The 15,383-nt window shown below is 43.2% G+C and overlaps 1 protein-coding gene across 2 annotated transcripts in view; it reads left to right on the top strand.

Moving 5' to 3' along the window:
- Nucleotides 1-13,278, top strand: part of LOC129868222 (AF4/FMR2 family member 4-like) — a 29,805-nt gene extending 16,527 nt beyond the window's left edge. For both annotated transcript variants that reach the window (XM_055942009.1, XM_055942008.1), the window contains exons 3-20: nt 3,168-3,887; nt 4,040-4,084; nt 4,186-4,272; nt 4,605-4,638; nt 4,763-4,829; nt 5,075-5,173; nt 5,366-5,519; nt 5,695-6,561; nt 6,828-6,913; nt 7,009-7,261; nt 7,593-7,690; nt 7,981-8,044; nt 8,558-8,694; nt 8,941-9,012; nt 9,136-9,229; nt 9,403-9,446; nt 9,606-9,817; nt 10,084-13,278. In XM_055942009.1, the coding sequence (XP_055797984.1) occupies nt 3,168-3,887; nt 4,040-4,084; nt 4,186-4,272; nt 4,605-4,638; nt 4,763-4,829; nt 5,075-5,173; nt 5,366-5,519; nt 5,695-6,561; nt 6,828-6,913; nt 7,009-7,261; nt 7,593-7,690; nt 7,981-8,044; nt 8,558-8,694; nt 8,941-9,012; nt 9,136-9,229; nt 9,403-9,446; nt 9,606-9,817; nt 10,084-10,211 (3,261 nt within the window). In that variant the 3' untranslated portion in view covers nt 10,212-13,278. The remainder of the gene's footprint in view (nt 1-3,167; nt 3,888-4,039; nt 4,085-4,185; nt 4,273-4,604; nt 4,639-4,762; nt 4,830-5,074; nt 5,174-5,365; nt 5,520-5,694; nt 6,562-6,827; nt 6,914-7,008; nt 7,262-7,592; nt 7,691-7,980; nt 8,045-8,557; nt 8,695-8,940; nt 9,013-9,135; nt 9,230-9,402; nt 9,447-9,605; nt 9,818-10,083) is intronic.
- Nucleotides 13,279-15,383: the final 2,105 nt, after the last annotated feature.

Here is a 15,383-nt window from a genome sequence, read left to right as displayed (position 1 = left end):
AGTATCCAAGGTCCTAGTACCCCTGGTTGGGAACCACTGAACTAAACAACAGTAAACAGTTGGTTTAGGGATGCACGTTCACCATGAGCACTGATGTGGGCCAGAGCTCTCAACCCGCCAACTCAATTATTTCAGCCCCTGGCTGAGTCTAATCTTTGCCACTAACCAGATTTAAACGGAGATAAGTGGCTCCTCTCTTAGCTAGAGGACCCATGAAGGACGGCTTGGAATGCATCCTGACAGGTAGCAAATGGAAAGGTGAGTCCTACCTGGAAAGCCAAGTCTTTTGCCCCCACATAGTCGAAGGTAAGCAGCTGATTTGCCGATTTAAGAATAGGACCCAGGGAAGTGGCTCTCCCACCGTCATCCGTAGACAACCATGGCAGCCGTGTTGTGTTCAGCAGTTTTTAGAGCCCTGGGTTCACTGTTTACCCATGCCGTTACAAAATGAGGCATGTAATGTAGCAATGGGAAACATCAACTGGTTAACTTAAACTCCCATCTTCTCATCTGGGCAGTAGAATGCCGCTTTGTGATATTTTCTAGAGTTAAGTGACATCAGTCGTGACCAGTAGTATTCATGGTCAAGTAAAATTAGTTTACTTTGTCCTCCTGTAAATTCCATGGCTGTTACTTTAAAGATCCGTTTAACAAAGCTGCCACTGAAGTTTTACAGCTATAGAAGCAGTTTAATTTTTTTACACTGCTAGAACAGATGTAGCTCAGCTTTCCCCAGTCAGAAGAAAAATGCTGATCTTAGATGTCATTGTAGAATGACTTTAGGCCTGTTGCTTTTCTCTTTGAAGTATATTGGTCTCTGATATCATTTTTGAAGTGATCTCCTTAGAACTTTGTAAATGTAGTTTTTTAAAACTGGTGCATGAATTGTAAAAGATGAGGTTAAATGTGACCTTTTTTTGCTTGTTTGCTACCAAAAGCCCTTCTATCAAAGTGTAGGCCTTGCATGGTGGCACACTTAAGCATTGTACACAAACAACATATCGCAAGGCAACCCCCAATCACTAGTGTGAATGGGCAATGATGGATTTTCTCTCCTTTCCTCACAAGTGCTGTCTTTCCATCCATGTCAGACAAGCTCTGTGTAGCACGTGTTCTTACATTTCCTGTTATAGATATTGGCTTGTGTTTCTCACCCTACAGCTTGTATGTGTCATAAAGAATTGGTTTGGGGCCCCCATGTGAAATTGGATATGCTCCACACTCTGTGGTTTACCTCAGTCATCTTACCTTGTCATCTGTAGCGGGAGTGATTGATTAACCTCTAGTGGAGCCATGGAAGGGCCTTATCTCTCTATGCAGATGGGCCCCAATGGTCGTGAGGCGACTGAATAAGCCAATCATCTCTTGTTTGATTAGTTGATAGGGCTCTCTTAAACAATATTGAAGCTTTGAGGGCTAATAGTATACATTTTTTCGTAATTTTTTTTTTTTATGTTATAAGAAACATTGAAGGATCTCTTGCCTCAAAAGAAAAAAAGGGTAATTCGTAATTTGTTTTTCGCCACAATAAATACTTTTGGGTAGCATATTTCATTCATGTGCAGTGCCTTCGGAAAATATTCGGACCCCTTGACTTTTCCCACATTTTGTTAAAGCCTTATTCTAAAATGGATTAAATAAATCCTCAGCAATCTACACACAATCCCTCATGACAAAGCAAAAACTGTTTTAGACATTTTTGCAAATGTATTAAAAATAAAAAACATGCTTTATTTACATAAGTATTCAGACCCTTTGCTATGAGACTCAAAATTGAGCTCTGGTGCACCCTGTTTCCATTGATCATCCTTGAGATGTTTCTACAACTTGATTGGAGTTGACCTGTGGTAAATTCAATTATTTGGAAAGGCACACACATGTCTAAGGTCACACAGTTGACAGTGCAAGTCAGCAAAATCCAATCCATGAGGTTGACGGAATTGTCCCTAGAGCTCAGAGACAGGACTGTGTCGAGGCACAGATCTGGGGAAGGGTACCAAAATATGTCTGCAGCATTGAAGGTCCCCAAGAACACAGTGGCCTCCATCATTCTTAAATAGAAGAAGTTTAGAACCACCAAGACTCTTCCTAGAGCTGAGCAGTCTGGGGAGAAGGGCCTTTGTGAGAGGTGACCAAGAACCTGATGGTCACTCTGACAAAGCTCTAGAGCTCCTCTGCAGAGATTGGAGGACCTTCCAGAAAGACAACCATCTCTCCAGCACTCCACCAATCAGGCCTTTATGGTAGTGGCCAGACGAAAGCCACTATTCAGTAAAAGGCACCTGACAGCCCACTTGGAGTTTGCCAAAAGGCATCTAAAGACTTGCAGACCATGAGAAACAATATTCTCTGGTCTGATGAAACCAAGATTGAACTATTTGGCCTGAATGCCAAGCGTCATGTTTGGAGGAAACCTGACACCATCCCTACGGTGGAGCATGTTGGTGGCAGCATCATGCTGTGGGGATGTTTTTCAGCAGCAGGGAGGCAAAGATGAACGAAGCAAAGTACAGAGAGATCCTTGGTGATAACCTGCTCCAGAGCGCACAAGATCTGACTGGGGCGAAGGTTCACCTTTCAACAGAACAACAACCCTAAGCACACAGCCAGGCAACTCAGGAGTGGCTTCGGGACATGTCTCAATGTCCTTGAGTGGCCCAGCCAGAGCCCGAACTTGAACCCGATCGAACGTCTCTGAAGAGACCTGAAAATAGCTGTGGAGCTACACTCCCCATCCAACTTGACAGAGCTTGAGAGGATCTGCCGAGAAGAATGGGAGAAACTTGCCAAATACAGGTGTGCCAAGCTTGTAGCGTCATACCCAAGAAGCCTTGAGGCTATAATCTCTGCCAAAGGTGCTTCAACAAAGTACTGAGTAAAGGGTCTGACTACCTAGGCAAATGTGATATTTTTATATAAATTAGCAAAAAAATGTCTAAACCTGTTTTGCTTTGTCATTATTGGGCGTTGTGTGTGTGTAGCTTGATGAGGAGAAATAACAATTTAATACATTTTAGAATAAGGCTGTAATCTAACAAAATGTGGAAAAGTCAAGGGGTCTGAATACTTTCCAAAGGCACTGTATTTGACTACGTAAATTAATTCAAGGCCTTAACTGCTGTCCTGAAGGTGACCCTCTATCTTTCTCTCTGTTTTTGTCTGTGCAGTCCAGCAAAGAAGATAAGCTATCCAGTCGTATCCAGAGTATGCTTGGAAACTACGACGAGATGAAGGAACCTATCGGAGACACAATTCCAAAACTCGGTGGCAAACCCTCAGGCTCATCCTCCGAGGAGAAGTCGGGCCAGTCTCTGTTTGGGGAGCAGCGAGGCAGTGGCCAGAACAGTAAATGGACTCCAGTAGGCCCAGCGGCCAGCACCTCGTCCTCCCAGTCCTCCAAGAGATCCAGCCTCCAGGGCAGCCACAGCGGTAGCAGGAGTAGCCAAAGACACGAGCGGGAACACAAGAAGTCTAGTAAGCATGGCTCAGAACACTCCAAGTCCCACACGTCCAGCCCAGCCAAGGGCTCCCTGAGCTCCAGTCACTCCCGTTCACTGGGCGCTGAGCACCACGGCAAAGAGCGCTACCGCTCCAAGTCCCCGCGCGAGCGCGAGGCCAACTGGGACTCCCCGTCGCGTGTGCACACATCCTTCCCCAGCGGCCCGCACTCCAGCCAGGCCTTCCCCCCTTCGCTTATGTCCAAGCCCAGCTCCATGCTACAGAAGCCCACAGCCTACGTGCGCCCCATGGATGGCCAGGAGACGGTGGAGCCCAAGACCTCGTCAGAGATGTACAGCGGCCAGTCCCACAGCAGCACCATGGGGGAGATGAAGTCTAACGGCAAGGCCTCGCTCTCCAAGCTCAAGATCCCCTCGCAGCCTGTTGAGGTAAAACCACAGAACTAGATTGAGTAGAACATTCTAGAGAATAAAACTTTTTTCGTTACAATGTCATTATGTTAGCATGCCACGTAATCAGTTGTTTTACAAGCCATTTTTGAAAACTTTTCTTACAGTGGTATGATCTTTGTTATTTCTAGGGTCCCATGACTGGGGATGCTAATTGTGTTGATGAGATTTTAAAGGTAAGGTTGTTTTTCAGATAACATGTATTGTAAGAAATGCAAGTTTCCCCCCCCCCAAGTCATTAAGGACTTCACTTTACATTTTCTATTTTTACCTCCAGGAAATGACTCAGTCCTGGCCCCCTCCGTTGACAGCCATCCACACTCCCTGTAAAACGGAGCCTTCAAAGTTTTCATTCCCTTCCAAGGTCAGACTGCAGAGCAGGCCTTAGTGACGTACAGAGGTTGAGGATTATTCAAATATGAGAATTTCCATCTCTTGCAAAGATCTGAATTCAGACGGCACTATTTTGCCCTAGTCATTGGTACAATAAGTAAAATCAATTTTTTCAAGGATATCTTTTGGGCGGGGGGGGGGGGTGTATATTGGAATGCTCTATATATAAATGGTAAATAGTTAAACACTATAGCATAATCAATAAACAGCTGTTTTGTAATATAATTGAGCAGTGATGTTTATTTAAGGGCATGTAATGTCTCTGTATAATCTAAACATTTCTTGACCATGTCTCACATTTAGGACACTCAGCATGCAAGTTTTCCAGGTGCACACAGTAAGTATTGCCCAGGACTTTACATACAAGATAAGTCTCTCGCATCTTGAACCTCTGGATGCAGGTTGATTTCACCATTGTCGTAATGCTCAAGAGTTCTCGTCTCACCCTTCCTCACCTCCAGAGAGACAAACCAAAACGTTGAGCAGCCACCAGTCCAAAGCAGCACCATGCGACGGAGATCAGGCCAAGTGAGTGTCCCTCCCCTTCTCCCTGAACATTATGGCTAGCTGCCAGCTGCTTAATGATCCAGACAGGTGACACAGTTTCTCCCTCCAAGCACTTTGTCTTTTCATGCCTTTGACATAAAGACTCGCAAGCATTGAGGGACACAGAATAGGAGCCTTATTGCTTAGTTCTCCCAATAGTTGTTTGTGTGATAAAGAAGCCATACTTGGTGTTAATGTGTAACATACACGGCCTTGTAATGTTCCAGTAATGTTCTGCTGGAGGATGACCTGAAGCTCAGCAGTGATGAGGACAGTGATGGAGAACAGGACTCGGCCAAAAATGCTTCCAGAAACGCATCGGCAAGGTAGTGGCTTACTGGTCTCTGACAGACCCATTTTAGCGCGCGTTGTTGATATGATTCTCCCCACTCAGAACTGAAAATAAATGCTAGAAGAATAGCTAGCTATTTTAATGTGTAACTACTAACGGATGATGCCTTCACAAGAACAGCCCCAGCTTGCTGTTCACTAACTAACTGCGTGTCTCTGTCCCACAGTAACAACAGTAATAACAGCGAAGGAGCAGAGCACTCGCGGGACGACTCCAGCAGTCACAGTGGCTCAGAGAGCAGCTCTGGGTCAGACAGTGAGAGCGAGAGCAGTTCCACGGACAGCGAGGCCAATGAGCCACCACGCCCTGCATCACCAGAGGTAGGCCTGCTCAGACCTTTGACTACTCTCTTCCCTTTGACCTATCATTAGTAATAATAATAACCAATGACAATTGTTCCTGGTCAGTACAATTACCTTCTTGCGGTTGACCTTTTGAGGTGTGCAGAATATGCTTTTGTAGATCCCAGTCTTATCTCCACACTTTTCCTCACAGCCTGAACCAGCCACAGCCAATAAATGGCAGTTGGACAACTGGTTCAAGAAAGCTAAGCAGTTCTCTCCGGCCTCCCCAGTGGACAATAATGTACCCACCAAGTACAAGAAGGAGGGGCGGGACCAGAGCTCAGGCCGGGGATACAGCGGGCAGGGAGGGTCTAAGGACTCAGGGGTGCCCACACCTAGCAGAGACCTAAGAGCAGCACAGAAGGGCTCCGAGAGCGGCCGTGGCCGGCAGAAATCCCCGGCTCAGAGTGAGGGTGGCGCAGGCCAGCGCAGGACGGTGGGTAAAAAACAGCCCAAAAAGTCTGAGAAGCCCCCTGTGGTGGAGGAGCCTAAGGGGGGGCTAAGGGTGGAGAGTGAACCTGCTCCAGAGATCCCTCCCCATCGACCAAAGGCCGCCACCAAAGGCTCCCGCAAACCCAACATCAAGAAGGAGCCCAAGTCCTCGCCCAAACTGGCTGTTGACAAGCGCAAGAGCAAGGCGCCCATCAAGAAGTCCAGGAAGTTTGTGGACACGGACTCTTCCTCCTCAGAATCAGAGGAGAATGACAGCATTCCCTCGTCGTCGCAGACCCCCAAGTACACGGAGAGCATCAGGACTCCAGTGTGTGTGTTCTCGCCTATGGAAGAGAAAGAGCTGCTCTCTCCTCTCAGCGACCCAGACGACCGCTTCCCCGTCAGGCAGCAGCAGGGGCTCATGGTGAAGATTGACCTGACCCTGCTCTCCCGTGTTCCCGGACGGCCTTACAAAGACCTAGTAGAGCCCAAAGTAGAGAGGGACTGCTCCATGGACAGAGACAGCAAGGACTTCCAGAAGCAGCCCTCTGAGAGGATCTCCAGTAAGGGCAAGAGAAAACACAAGGTATGTCCTGCCACAGCACACTGCTATTCATGTCATGTTAGGACTTGACTTTGGTTTACTATGCAAATTGGTGAAAAAGATTGCTTTGACAGGGTACGTTAAGCTTGAATGTCAATTACTTTTGGCCGTCTTGCTGCAGTTTGAAGAGTGCTGTGATATTTCATGTTCAGCTGATACCCAGTCTAGTACCATATCTATCTATTTTACACCCTTTCAAATGCACCCACAATAAATCATCCTTTCCTCTCCTCTGTTAATCAACTTAGAATGACGACGAGAACACCAAGCCTGATGGCAAGAAGTCCAGACTTGAAGACAAATCCTCATCTCACCACAAGACCAGCAGCAAAGAGTGAGTATTTTCATCCAAACAAAACTATCACATTAACTTTTAGACTCCCAACATTGTGAACATTGAATGGTATCATTGATAAACACCCACACCAGGTCTAAGAGGGTCATGGAGGCCAAGGTGAAGGAGGAGCCGGTGCCCTCTCCCTCCATATCAGGGTCAGGAGGGCTGCAGAGGACGCCCAAGGCAGAGCATCAGAGCCGCAAGCGGACGGTCAGCCAGTCATCCACCTCCCTGTCCAGCGGAGCCAGCAGCGGCAAGGAGGGAGGCCACAGCACCAAGAGCAGCTCCACTTCCAAATACACGAAAGGCGGGGACAAGCAGGCCAGGAGCACCCGGGAGGGCAAGGTCTGTGTGTGTCAGTCTAGCTGTCTGTCCATCTATGTGGGCTGCACCATGTCAACCTACTGTCTTGTGCTACCATGTCAGCCCACTGTCTTGCTCTACTAGACACCATTTTATACAAATGTGTGTACACGTCACTGGAGTCCCCGTTACCAGCTGAACTGAGTATTAAGACGACTCAAATCTTGCACAAAATGTCCACTCACTCCAAATACATTTGGGAAGGACACAAATATGAGATTTGTAGCTCACCACTTTCACCACGGCATGATTTGTTATACGGTCACATAAAATATCCCACATAGGATTATAAACTTTTTTGTTGTCTCTGCAGGAGAAATCCTCAAAGGGCTCTGATAACCAGCTTGCTGTGCCACCGCTCTCCTCGGACGGCTCAAAGTCCCTGAGGTCAAAATTGGTGTTTGAGGACAGGTAAGAAGAGCCGCCTCCTCTCCACTGTGGATGACCTGCTGTTTGCCAGCGTGTAGAGCTGTAGTTATAGGGTTGCCTTTGATGTGAAAGCCCCTGGGATGTGCCTGTGTAAATAAAACAGGCCGCTTAACATGGCCTAGTATCTTCACCCCCCCCCCCCTATATATTGCTGTGTAGTTCGGAGAGTCTATTGGAATTAGGAAAGGGGGGAAAGTACTTCATTTTTATGTAATTTTTCAAAGTACAGGAAATAATTGCAAAAACTGACGGGCAAACCTGTTTTGTTTCAGGATTCACTCTGCCGATCACTACTTACAAGAGGCCAAGAAACTGAAACACAACGCAGATGCTCTGGTAAGAAATGATTGCATACATATACAGTATGTTAGCTGTTATGTGAAACCAAGAGTATGCTTACTGTTTTTGCACAAAAAGCTTGGGAATTTAGTCATTATTTTGCACACGCTCTGAAATCGGAACAGTTACAATGGTTTTACTGTGTAGTGCTTTTACATCATCTTATTGGCTCCTCCGGCTACTGAAAGTGGAGCAGCTAGAGTAGTTATAATTGTCCACACTTGGTATCAATAGTGCACCCTGGGGATTATCATCAGATGTCTAAGTGCATCTCACTGCCATTATTGGGGGACTGGATGCTGTCTAGTCCTATTCTACACTATCCAGGGAACCCATCAACATTTTATTAGAAATCTACATAATGATATTTCATGACTACCAACATTGTAATTTCACCACAAGCACTGGTCATGAAGCATTTCCCTTGCTACTAACTGTCCCAAATTCGAGTGAGAGGGAATCAGTTGCTTAAGAGCCCGTTTTAATAATGTGTGGTGTTCCTGTGTGCAGATGGACCGGTTTGAGAAGGCTGTGTACTACCTGGATGCTGTGGTGTCCTTTATCGAGTGTGGAAATGCACTGGAGAAGAGTGCCCAGGAGGCTAAGTCCCCCTTCCCCATGTATGCCGAGACCGTGGAGCTCATCAAGTAAGAACAAATGGCTGTATTTCTCTACAACTTCTCTACAACATGTTTTAATGACATCATTTCAGTATCAAATAGCAAATATCTTCATGGTAGCAATTACATTTCATAGACACCATAGACTCAGCATTGCATAAATGGACAAATTATTCACGGAATTTACAGTATTAACATTATTATTATTATGAAACCTTAGAATGCTGGGAACCGGTCTTTAAGGTCTCTCGTTGTGTGTGTGTGTGTTTTCAGGTACACTATGAAGTTAAAGAGCTACATGGCCCCAGATGCTACGTCAGCAGACAAACGGCTAGCTGTGTTGTGGTAGGTGTCCTGACTCATAGCTCATAGCTTAGATTCCATTTAGAGTGTCTGGACTGGAGCGTCGATGTTCCCCTGCTCATTGAGTCACTGCTAACGCTCATCCATCCCTCCCTGCCGCTCCAGCCTGCGTTGCCAGTCCCTCCTCTACCTGCGACTGTTCAAGCTGAGAAAAGAGAGTGCACTGAAATATTCTAAAACACTCACAGAGCATCTGAAGGTAATTTATTTTCCTTTGTGCAAGTTCATAGGAGTTGTGATATTGTCACTTCAAATGTGTGTTCTTTGAATGTAGTGTTGTATGGATGAGGAGAATGATAGTCAATTTGCATTGCTTATATTTGTTTAGAACAAATGGCAAACGTTTGTTCTGCATTTCAATTTGTTTTTCAGAATTCCTTGAGCAACACCCAAGCTCCCTCTCCTGGAATGGGAAGGTAAGACATTTTATTAGTTGTATGCTGTCTTGAGACTAACAGTCTTCTTAAATGTATTTCACTTGTCAATTAATGGTCTAGACATTATGCTGAATCATCTCGTTTTGAGCGGTTGCGATTCCCCCGCTTACCAGCCATCTGTATCTCTCTGTCTTCCAGTAAAGCGGCAGGCATGCCCTCGCCAGTCTCTCCCAAGCTGTCCCCAGGTAGTGCTGGTAGCTACTCGTCAGGCACATCCAGCGGCAGCTCCTCTGTAACAATCCCCCAGCGCATCCACCAGATGGCTGCCAGCTACGTCCAGGTCACCTCCAACTTCCTGTTCGCCACTGAGGTGTGGGACCAAGCAGAGCAGCTGTCTAAAGAGCAGAAAGGTACCTGACTCGTTTGCTCTCCTGGGGGGGGTGGAGGCTCCTCCTCTCCTATGGAATATATGTGGGGGTGTTAGTCCAAATTTCATGGTATGAATATCCTATCTACTGCTTGTTTAAGACGTTATATTAGGCTCTAGAATGAATCCATAATCTAAGTGAAACTAGCTCTGGACGTGTTGACCTGGCAAGCCATTCCTGGGCTAGAGGTCTCTTAAGTGTTTACCTTGCTCACTCTGGTCGTGTTATGTCTCCTGTCTGTTTTGTAGAGTTCTTTGCGGAGTTGGACAAGGTGATGGGCCCTTTGATCTTCAATACCAGCAGCATGACTGAACTGGTGCGCTTCACGCGGCAGGGCCTACACTGGCTACGGCTGGACGCTAAGCTCATTCCCTGAAGGACTCTATACACCACACACACACCGTCCACCACAACGCACCGCTGCCCCTCCATGCACATGTGAACTTATCTGCCTCAGACATATCTATAACACTGTGTCCATTTTCTACACCAGCTTGCCAAAAACACTGAGCGTTATGGAGCATCTTGCACCTACGACTGTCCGACACGGAGGAGGAGGATTCCAACTGCACAGATCTATTGGTACATTCTAGCTATATCCACTATCAGCGTTTTCCTCTGTCATATCTTTGGATTGTGCAAAGGAAAGCCATTTTTCTATTTGGCACAATGCCTTTGCTGAATTATTATAGATGAAATACACTAAATACATTTTATTCTATAGGCTAAAAGCACATTATTCACATTTGGCTTTTAATGTGTTATTATTTTTACCGAAGTACCTCCCTCAAACCAAAGGTGCTTTAAAACTAAGGTCTGTCTTATCTTTTTTGTGCCTTGTATCAGATATACAGGGAACTAGAATATACCATATGTTGAAATGCAGATCCAGCCAGACATTTTAAAGAATAATTTTAAGCTTCCAAACATGATTTTGGAATAGTACTGGACTCAAGCTGTGATCAGTGGGTAGAAGGCTGTACTGATGGTGTGTGAAGTGACGAGAGCTTGGTTTGCCTGACAGATATCCCTGACACATACACACATAACTCTAACAGTTGCCATTGAAGGGGAGGTAGCTTGCGGCTGACCATATTGGTGTTAGCCTGTGATACACCATTCAATTGATTTTATTGAAGTTACTTTCATCGTTCTGAAGCACCACAATATATTTCTTATCTGTCAATGAGTTCTTCCTATGAATTGCCCTGCGAGATGTTCATTTCTAAACAAGGTGTTATTGTTCCATTTATTCCTTATAGATCTGTACTGGAAAGGGTTGCTGTTAGTCTATTTTTTTAAGGCACAGCAGGGTGTGGTTGGTATGGCAAATGTTATCCTTGAAACACAATGTAATTATTTGCATAGTTTCTGCAAAAGTTGCCCAGTGAAAGCAGAAAGTTAGTGCAAGGAATGACATAAATGCATTCCCATTTTAAGACAACAATTCTTCTAATAATTGATGTAGCATACACGTTGGTGGTGCTCATTAGCCATACGTAGATTACATGAGTGTTATATTTCAGTCGAAAAATACATGGCCAATATAGATTTTATTTATGTACCAAGCAGTTGCTCTGTTCAAAGTTCTGTTCAAACTTTCAGATTTAAAATGATTGAAAACGGGATTGAAAGAGCTATGAAATGCAAAGTATTTCTATTGTATATGGAAATGTAATATTTAAATGTTTAAAAGTGGTTACTGGGTTCTCTACATAGTATAATAGTAATTTGTGTACTACAAAACTTAAGTAATCTATTATCTATATATTTATGGTACAGGTTATATAATATAACAAATTGCGCTAATGTAGTGGTAAACTGGCCTAATATTTACGTGTTCTTCTGTTATTTTGTATTGTCAGCAAGGCAAATGTGGACATAAGTGATTTTGAACAGGAAAATGTACTTGATGAATAAGTGGTATTGTATTGTGAAGGACTTTTCTTATCAGCCCACTTACAGAATACACATGCTGGAAACACTAGTACCTTTTTTCTCCCTCATTGGCTCCCTTGTCTTTCATTTGGGGAAAACTGTTATTTCTTCTTACACTCAAAGAGTAGAGGAAGATGGTTTTTATCTATGCAGGATTTTTTTTAAACTAAAATCTTTAAATCGTTTTGGGGCTTTTAGTTTGAAATCAGGAATTTCCGCTCTTGTTTTTAACTGTCGGTCAAAACCCGTTTGGTTTGACAGAAATGTCCAATGTTTTTAGCTTGTGCATCATGCTTGTCCACTGATTTACTGGTATATGTGTATATATAGCTGTTTTAGTAACCAAACATGGATGGCTTTATGAAGCCATTTTATACCTTAAGCTGGAGGCCACTTTTCTCCTAGATATTCCTCTGGGTGTGCGTGCTCGTGTAGCCACTCCTATGTTTTCATACACTGGTACACTTTTGTACAGCTTCAAGGCTTGTTCAATATATTTAGATGTACAAAAGATGATTGGGATAATTGTAACACTTCTCGTGAGTCTTTCACTCATATTTATTCGTTTTTCTGCCCCTTTTGCTTTGTCAGCCATTATTTTTTTATTTTATTTAAAAAATATTTTACTGAAAATTATTTTATGAGTTTAGAAGATATCGTAGTATGAGTTGTTTTGATACATTGAAATATGGTCAGTATAATTAGTTATAACTTTAAGACATCCAGGGTAAAATAAAATGTTATGAAATTAAATAGAAAGACGTAACACTTGCATGTTTCTATTTAAATACAAATTTGTACAAATTGTATATAAAACAATTCATTTAGGGTGAATTTTTACTACAGTTAAACATTTGTATTGATGCATCTGTGTCATTAAGATATATATGCACATTTGTGAGCTTTCTTTCTTCCAAAATGTAAGAGATGACAAGTCTGAACCATATCAATCATTTTTGTTTCTGTATTGTATGCCTTGTCTCCTGCTCACCACTGTCATTGTCATCATCAATGTCTTTAGAATCAAGTGCTAATGTATGTTCTGTATTTGATATGGAGACATGTAAATCCATTAAATGTATATTGTTGATCACATTGAATGGATGTTGGAGTGAGACGTTTTTTTTTTTATTTCGATCAACTGTACATCTCTGCTGCATGTGAGAAAGCTGTATCCCTTTTGAAATTGATCTGAGATGTATTTCTCTGTTAAGCAGTTGTAGAAGTTAATACAGTATGTTGCGCTTCATTTTTCTCAGACCATCAGCATACAAAGTACAGTAGTCTAAATTGGGTTAGTTTCAAAATATTGAGAACTGAGATATATATTATGGATGCAATATATTAAGTAAAGGTACTATTTTGAGGTTGTTGTTCAAAATTGGAATAACATGTCATTTAAAATTATTGTGAAGTATTACTTGTTACTAATGGGATATTTGAGTCTGTCCTGAATATTCTTTGTATTTTGCCTTATTGAGAATAAAATATATATGGTCTTTCAATTTACCTGTCGTTTCCAATACATAATGTCAATATACAGTACTTGTAATGTATTTAAGAACGTGATTTTGATTGTATGTAGAAACCTTACATTCATTGATCACAACCAATTTTAGTGACACAGGGCCCTTTCTGTTCTCTGGCTTCTTAATTCCGCAAAATGGTACGAAGCATCATCTGGATATGTGTGCAACAAAAGTTAAACATTCACCTGCTACCATTTCTGTTAAGCCCTGTACCCATACAGACTTTCACTTTTCTCATTGACTTCGCAAACCCCAAACCTCGGCCTTGTAGCAAGCTTTCCCTTAAGTCTCGCGATGTTGCACCTCTGTTTAGAAACGGATTATATTGCAATTTCTTGACCCCCATACTGTACTATCTTCTGATTCTAGCATTAAATTCATGAAAACCGGTCAGATATATAAAATTGTGTTCGTGTATTGATTTGCTCATACTCGATTCCTGTTCTCAAAAGAATTCCTGTTCTCAAAATAGTAACACATCGCCAAAATGTTGAACTACCTAACGTTACAACTCCTACAGTTTAGTTAGCCTGCTCAAGTTGACTCGGACTCTCCCGACGGTTGTGTTTTTATTTTTTAACAGACAGTACTTTCTCAAAATGCAAAATATATATTTTTTGTAGACTCTCGACAAGCTGTGACGTATACAGATGGTGAGAGTTGTGGTTCATGTTTGTAGTTCTGTCGTTAGTAATGAAACAGTTGTAACTTTTCGCCTTCGCACTTGGTAAGTAAATTCACTCAAACACGTACATTTTAATGAGCGGGTTTTCATGACTGACGAAGAAAATGTAAGGTTCATTCTTTTCCAACAAAAACTAGGAACAAAGCGTGACTTTCATACCGTAGCCACACCGTGGACATTAATTGTCATGTCACTACATTGTCTCCAAGCCAAGACAGACAGTCAGTCTTAGATTTTTTTTTTTTTTTAAATGTGGTGCTTTCTGATCTGCCTAATGTTGATAAAATGTTTACTGGAGACAGGAGAACAAGAGGAGTCATAGGACGAGGTGGATAATTGTTTAATAAGGCAGATTTATTCAAGTGTAAAAATATTAGGCAAAGCGTGCGGCACGGCTCTTTCTGTCTGATTCGTATGGAATCGTCCGGAAAAAAGGCAGTTTAAACAGTTGTACAGTTTAATATGGGCAACAAGCAAAGTAGGTTGATCTGGTAGTCTGGCCTTCCGATTGGTCGATCTGGGTCTTGGGTTGTCCTGATCAGGCCTGGTGTCAACGTTCCATTGGTTCCTGAGATAGTTCTTTGTTTTGTGCTCCAACCTTGAGTTGTGTGTGTCTGTGGTTGTCATGGGGGAGGGGAGTTGTATGTGTCTGTGGTTGTCATCTTAATAAGTCCAGCATATGTCCAAGAGAAATGAGGAGTATGTGTATTTTGTACAAAAGATGGCTTATGTTGAAATGTTGTTATTACTAGTTTCCAGTCTCTATTACAATTTCTTACACTAACAAAGTCCACTGGTCATCTGAGTGGAAGAATCCCAAAACATATCCACAGCCAAAGAGCTGCATCTGCACGGTTACTTTCTCTGTAAGTTATTTAACAATATTGTTGGGTCCTCAGCATTACAGCGTGTGTTTAACTATGCTAGGCCGTGCATAACTGAAAGTATTCACAGTAGTTTGTATAGCTCTAGTGTACAAAAGCTCTTAAAATAATTAGCTTTCAACCCACATTTCTCTGGTTGGAGAACAGTAACCCTTTTGTGCCAAGGGAGTAGACGCTGATGTTCAGATGCTATGTTCACATTTCCCTATCATATAAAAGCCTAGTACATCAATGGGGCTGTGCTCCCTGCCATCCAGGACCTATATATCAGGTTGTGTGAAAGGAAGGCCCGGTGACTCCAGCCACCCAAGCCATAGACTGTTCTCTCTGCTTCCGCACGGCAGGTGGTACCGGTGCCTCAAGTCGGACACCAACAGGTTCCTGAACAGCTTCTATCCCCAAGCCATAAGACTGCTGAATAGCTAACAAAATGTCTACACAGACAATCTGAGTTGACCCATGTATTGTATTTTTTGCACTGTCTTTATGCACATTCCCAGGACTCTACACAC

This window comes from Salvelinus fontinalis, chromosome 13, assembly GCF_029448725.1.
Source record: "Salvelinus fontinalis isolate EN_2023a chromosome 13, ASM2944872v1, whole genome shotgun sequence".
Classification (NCBI taxonomy): Eukaryota; Metazoa; Chordata; class Actinopteri; order Salmoniformes; family Salmonidae; genus Salvelinus; species Salvelinus fontinalis.
The sequence above is the reverse complement of the archived record's forward strand: the minus strand, read 5'-3'. Positions and strand labels throughout refer to the sequence as shown.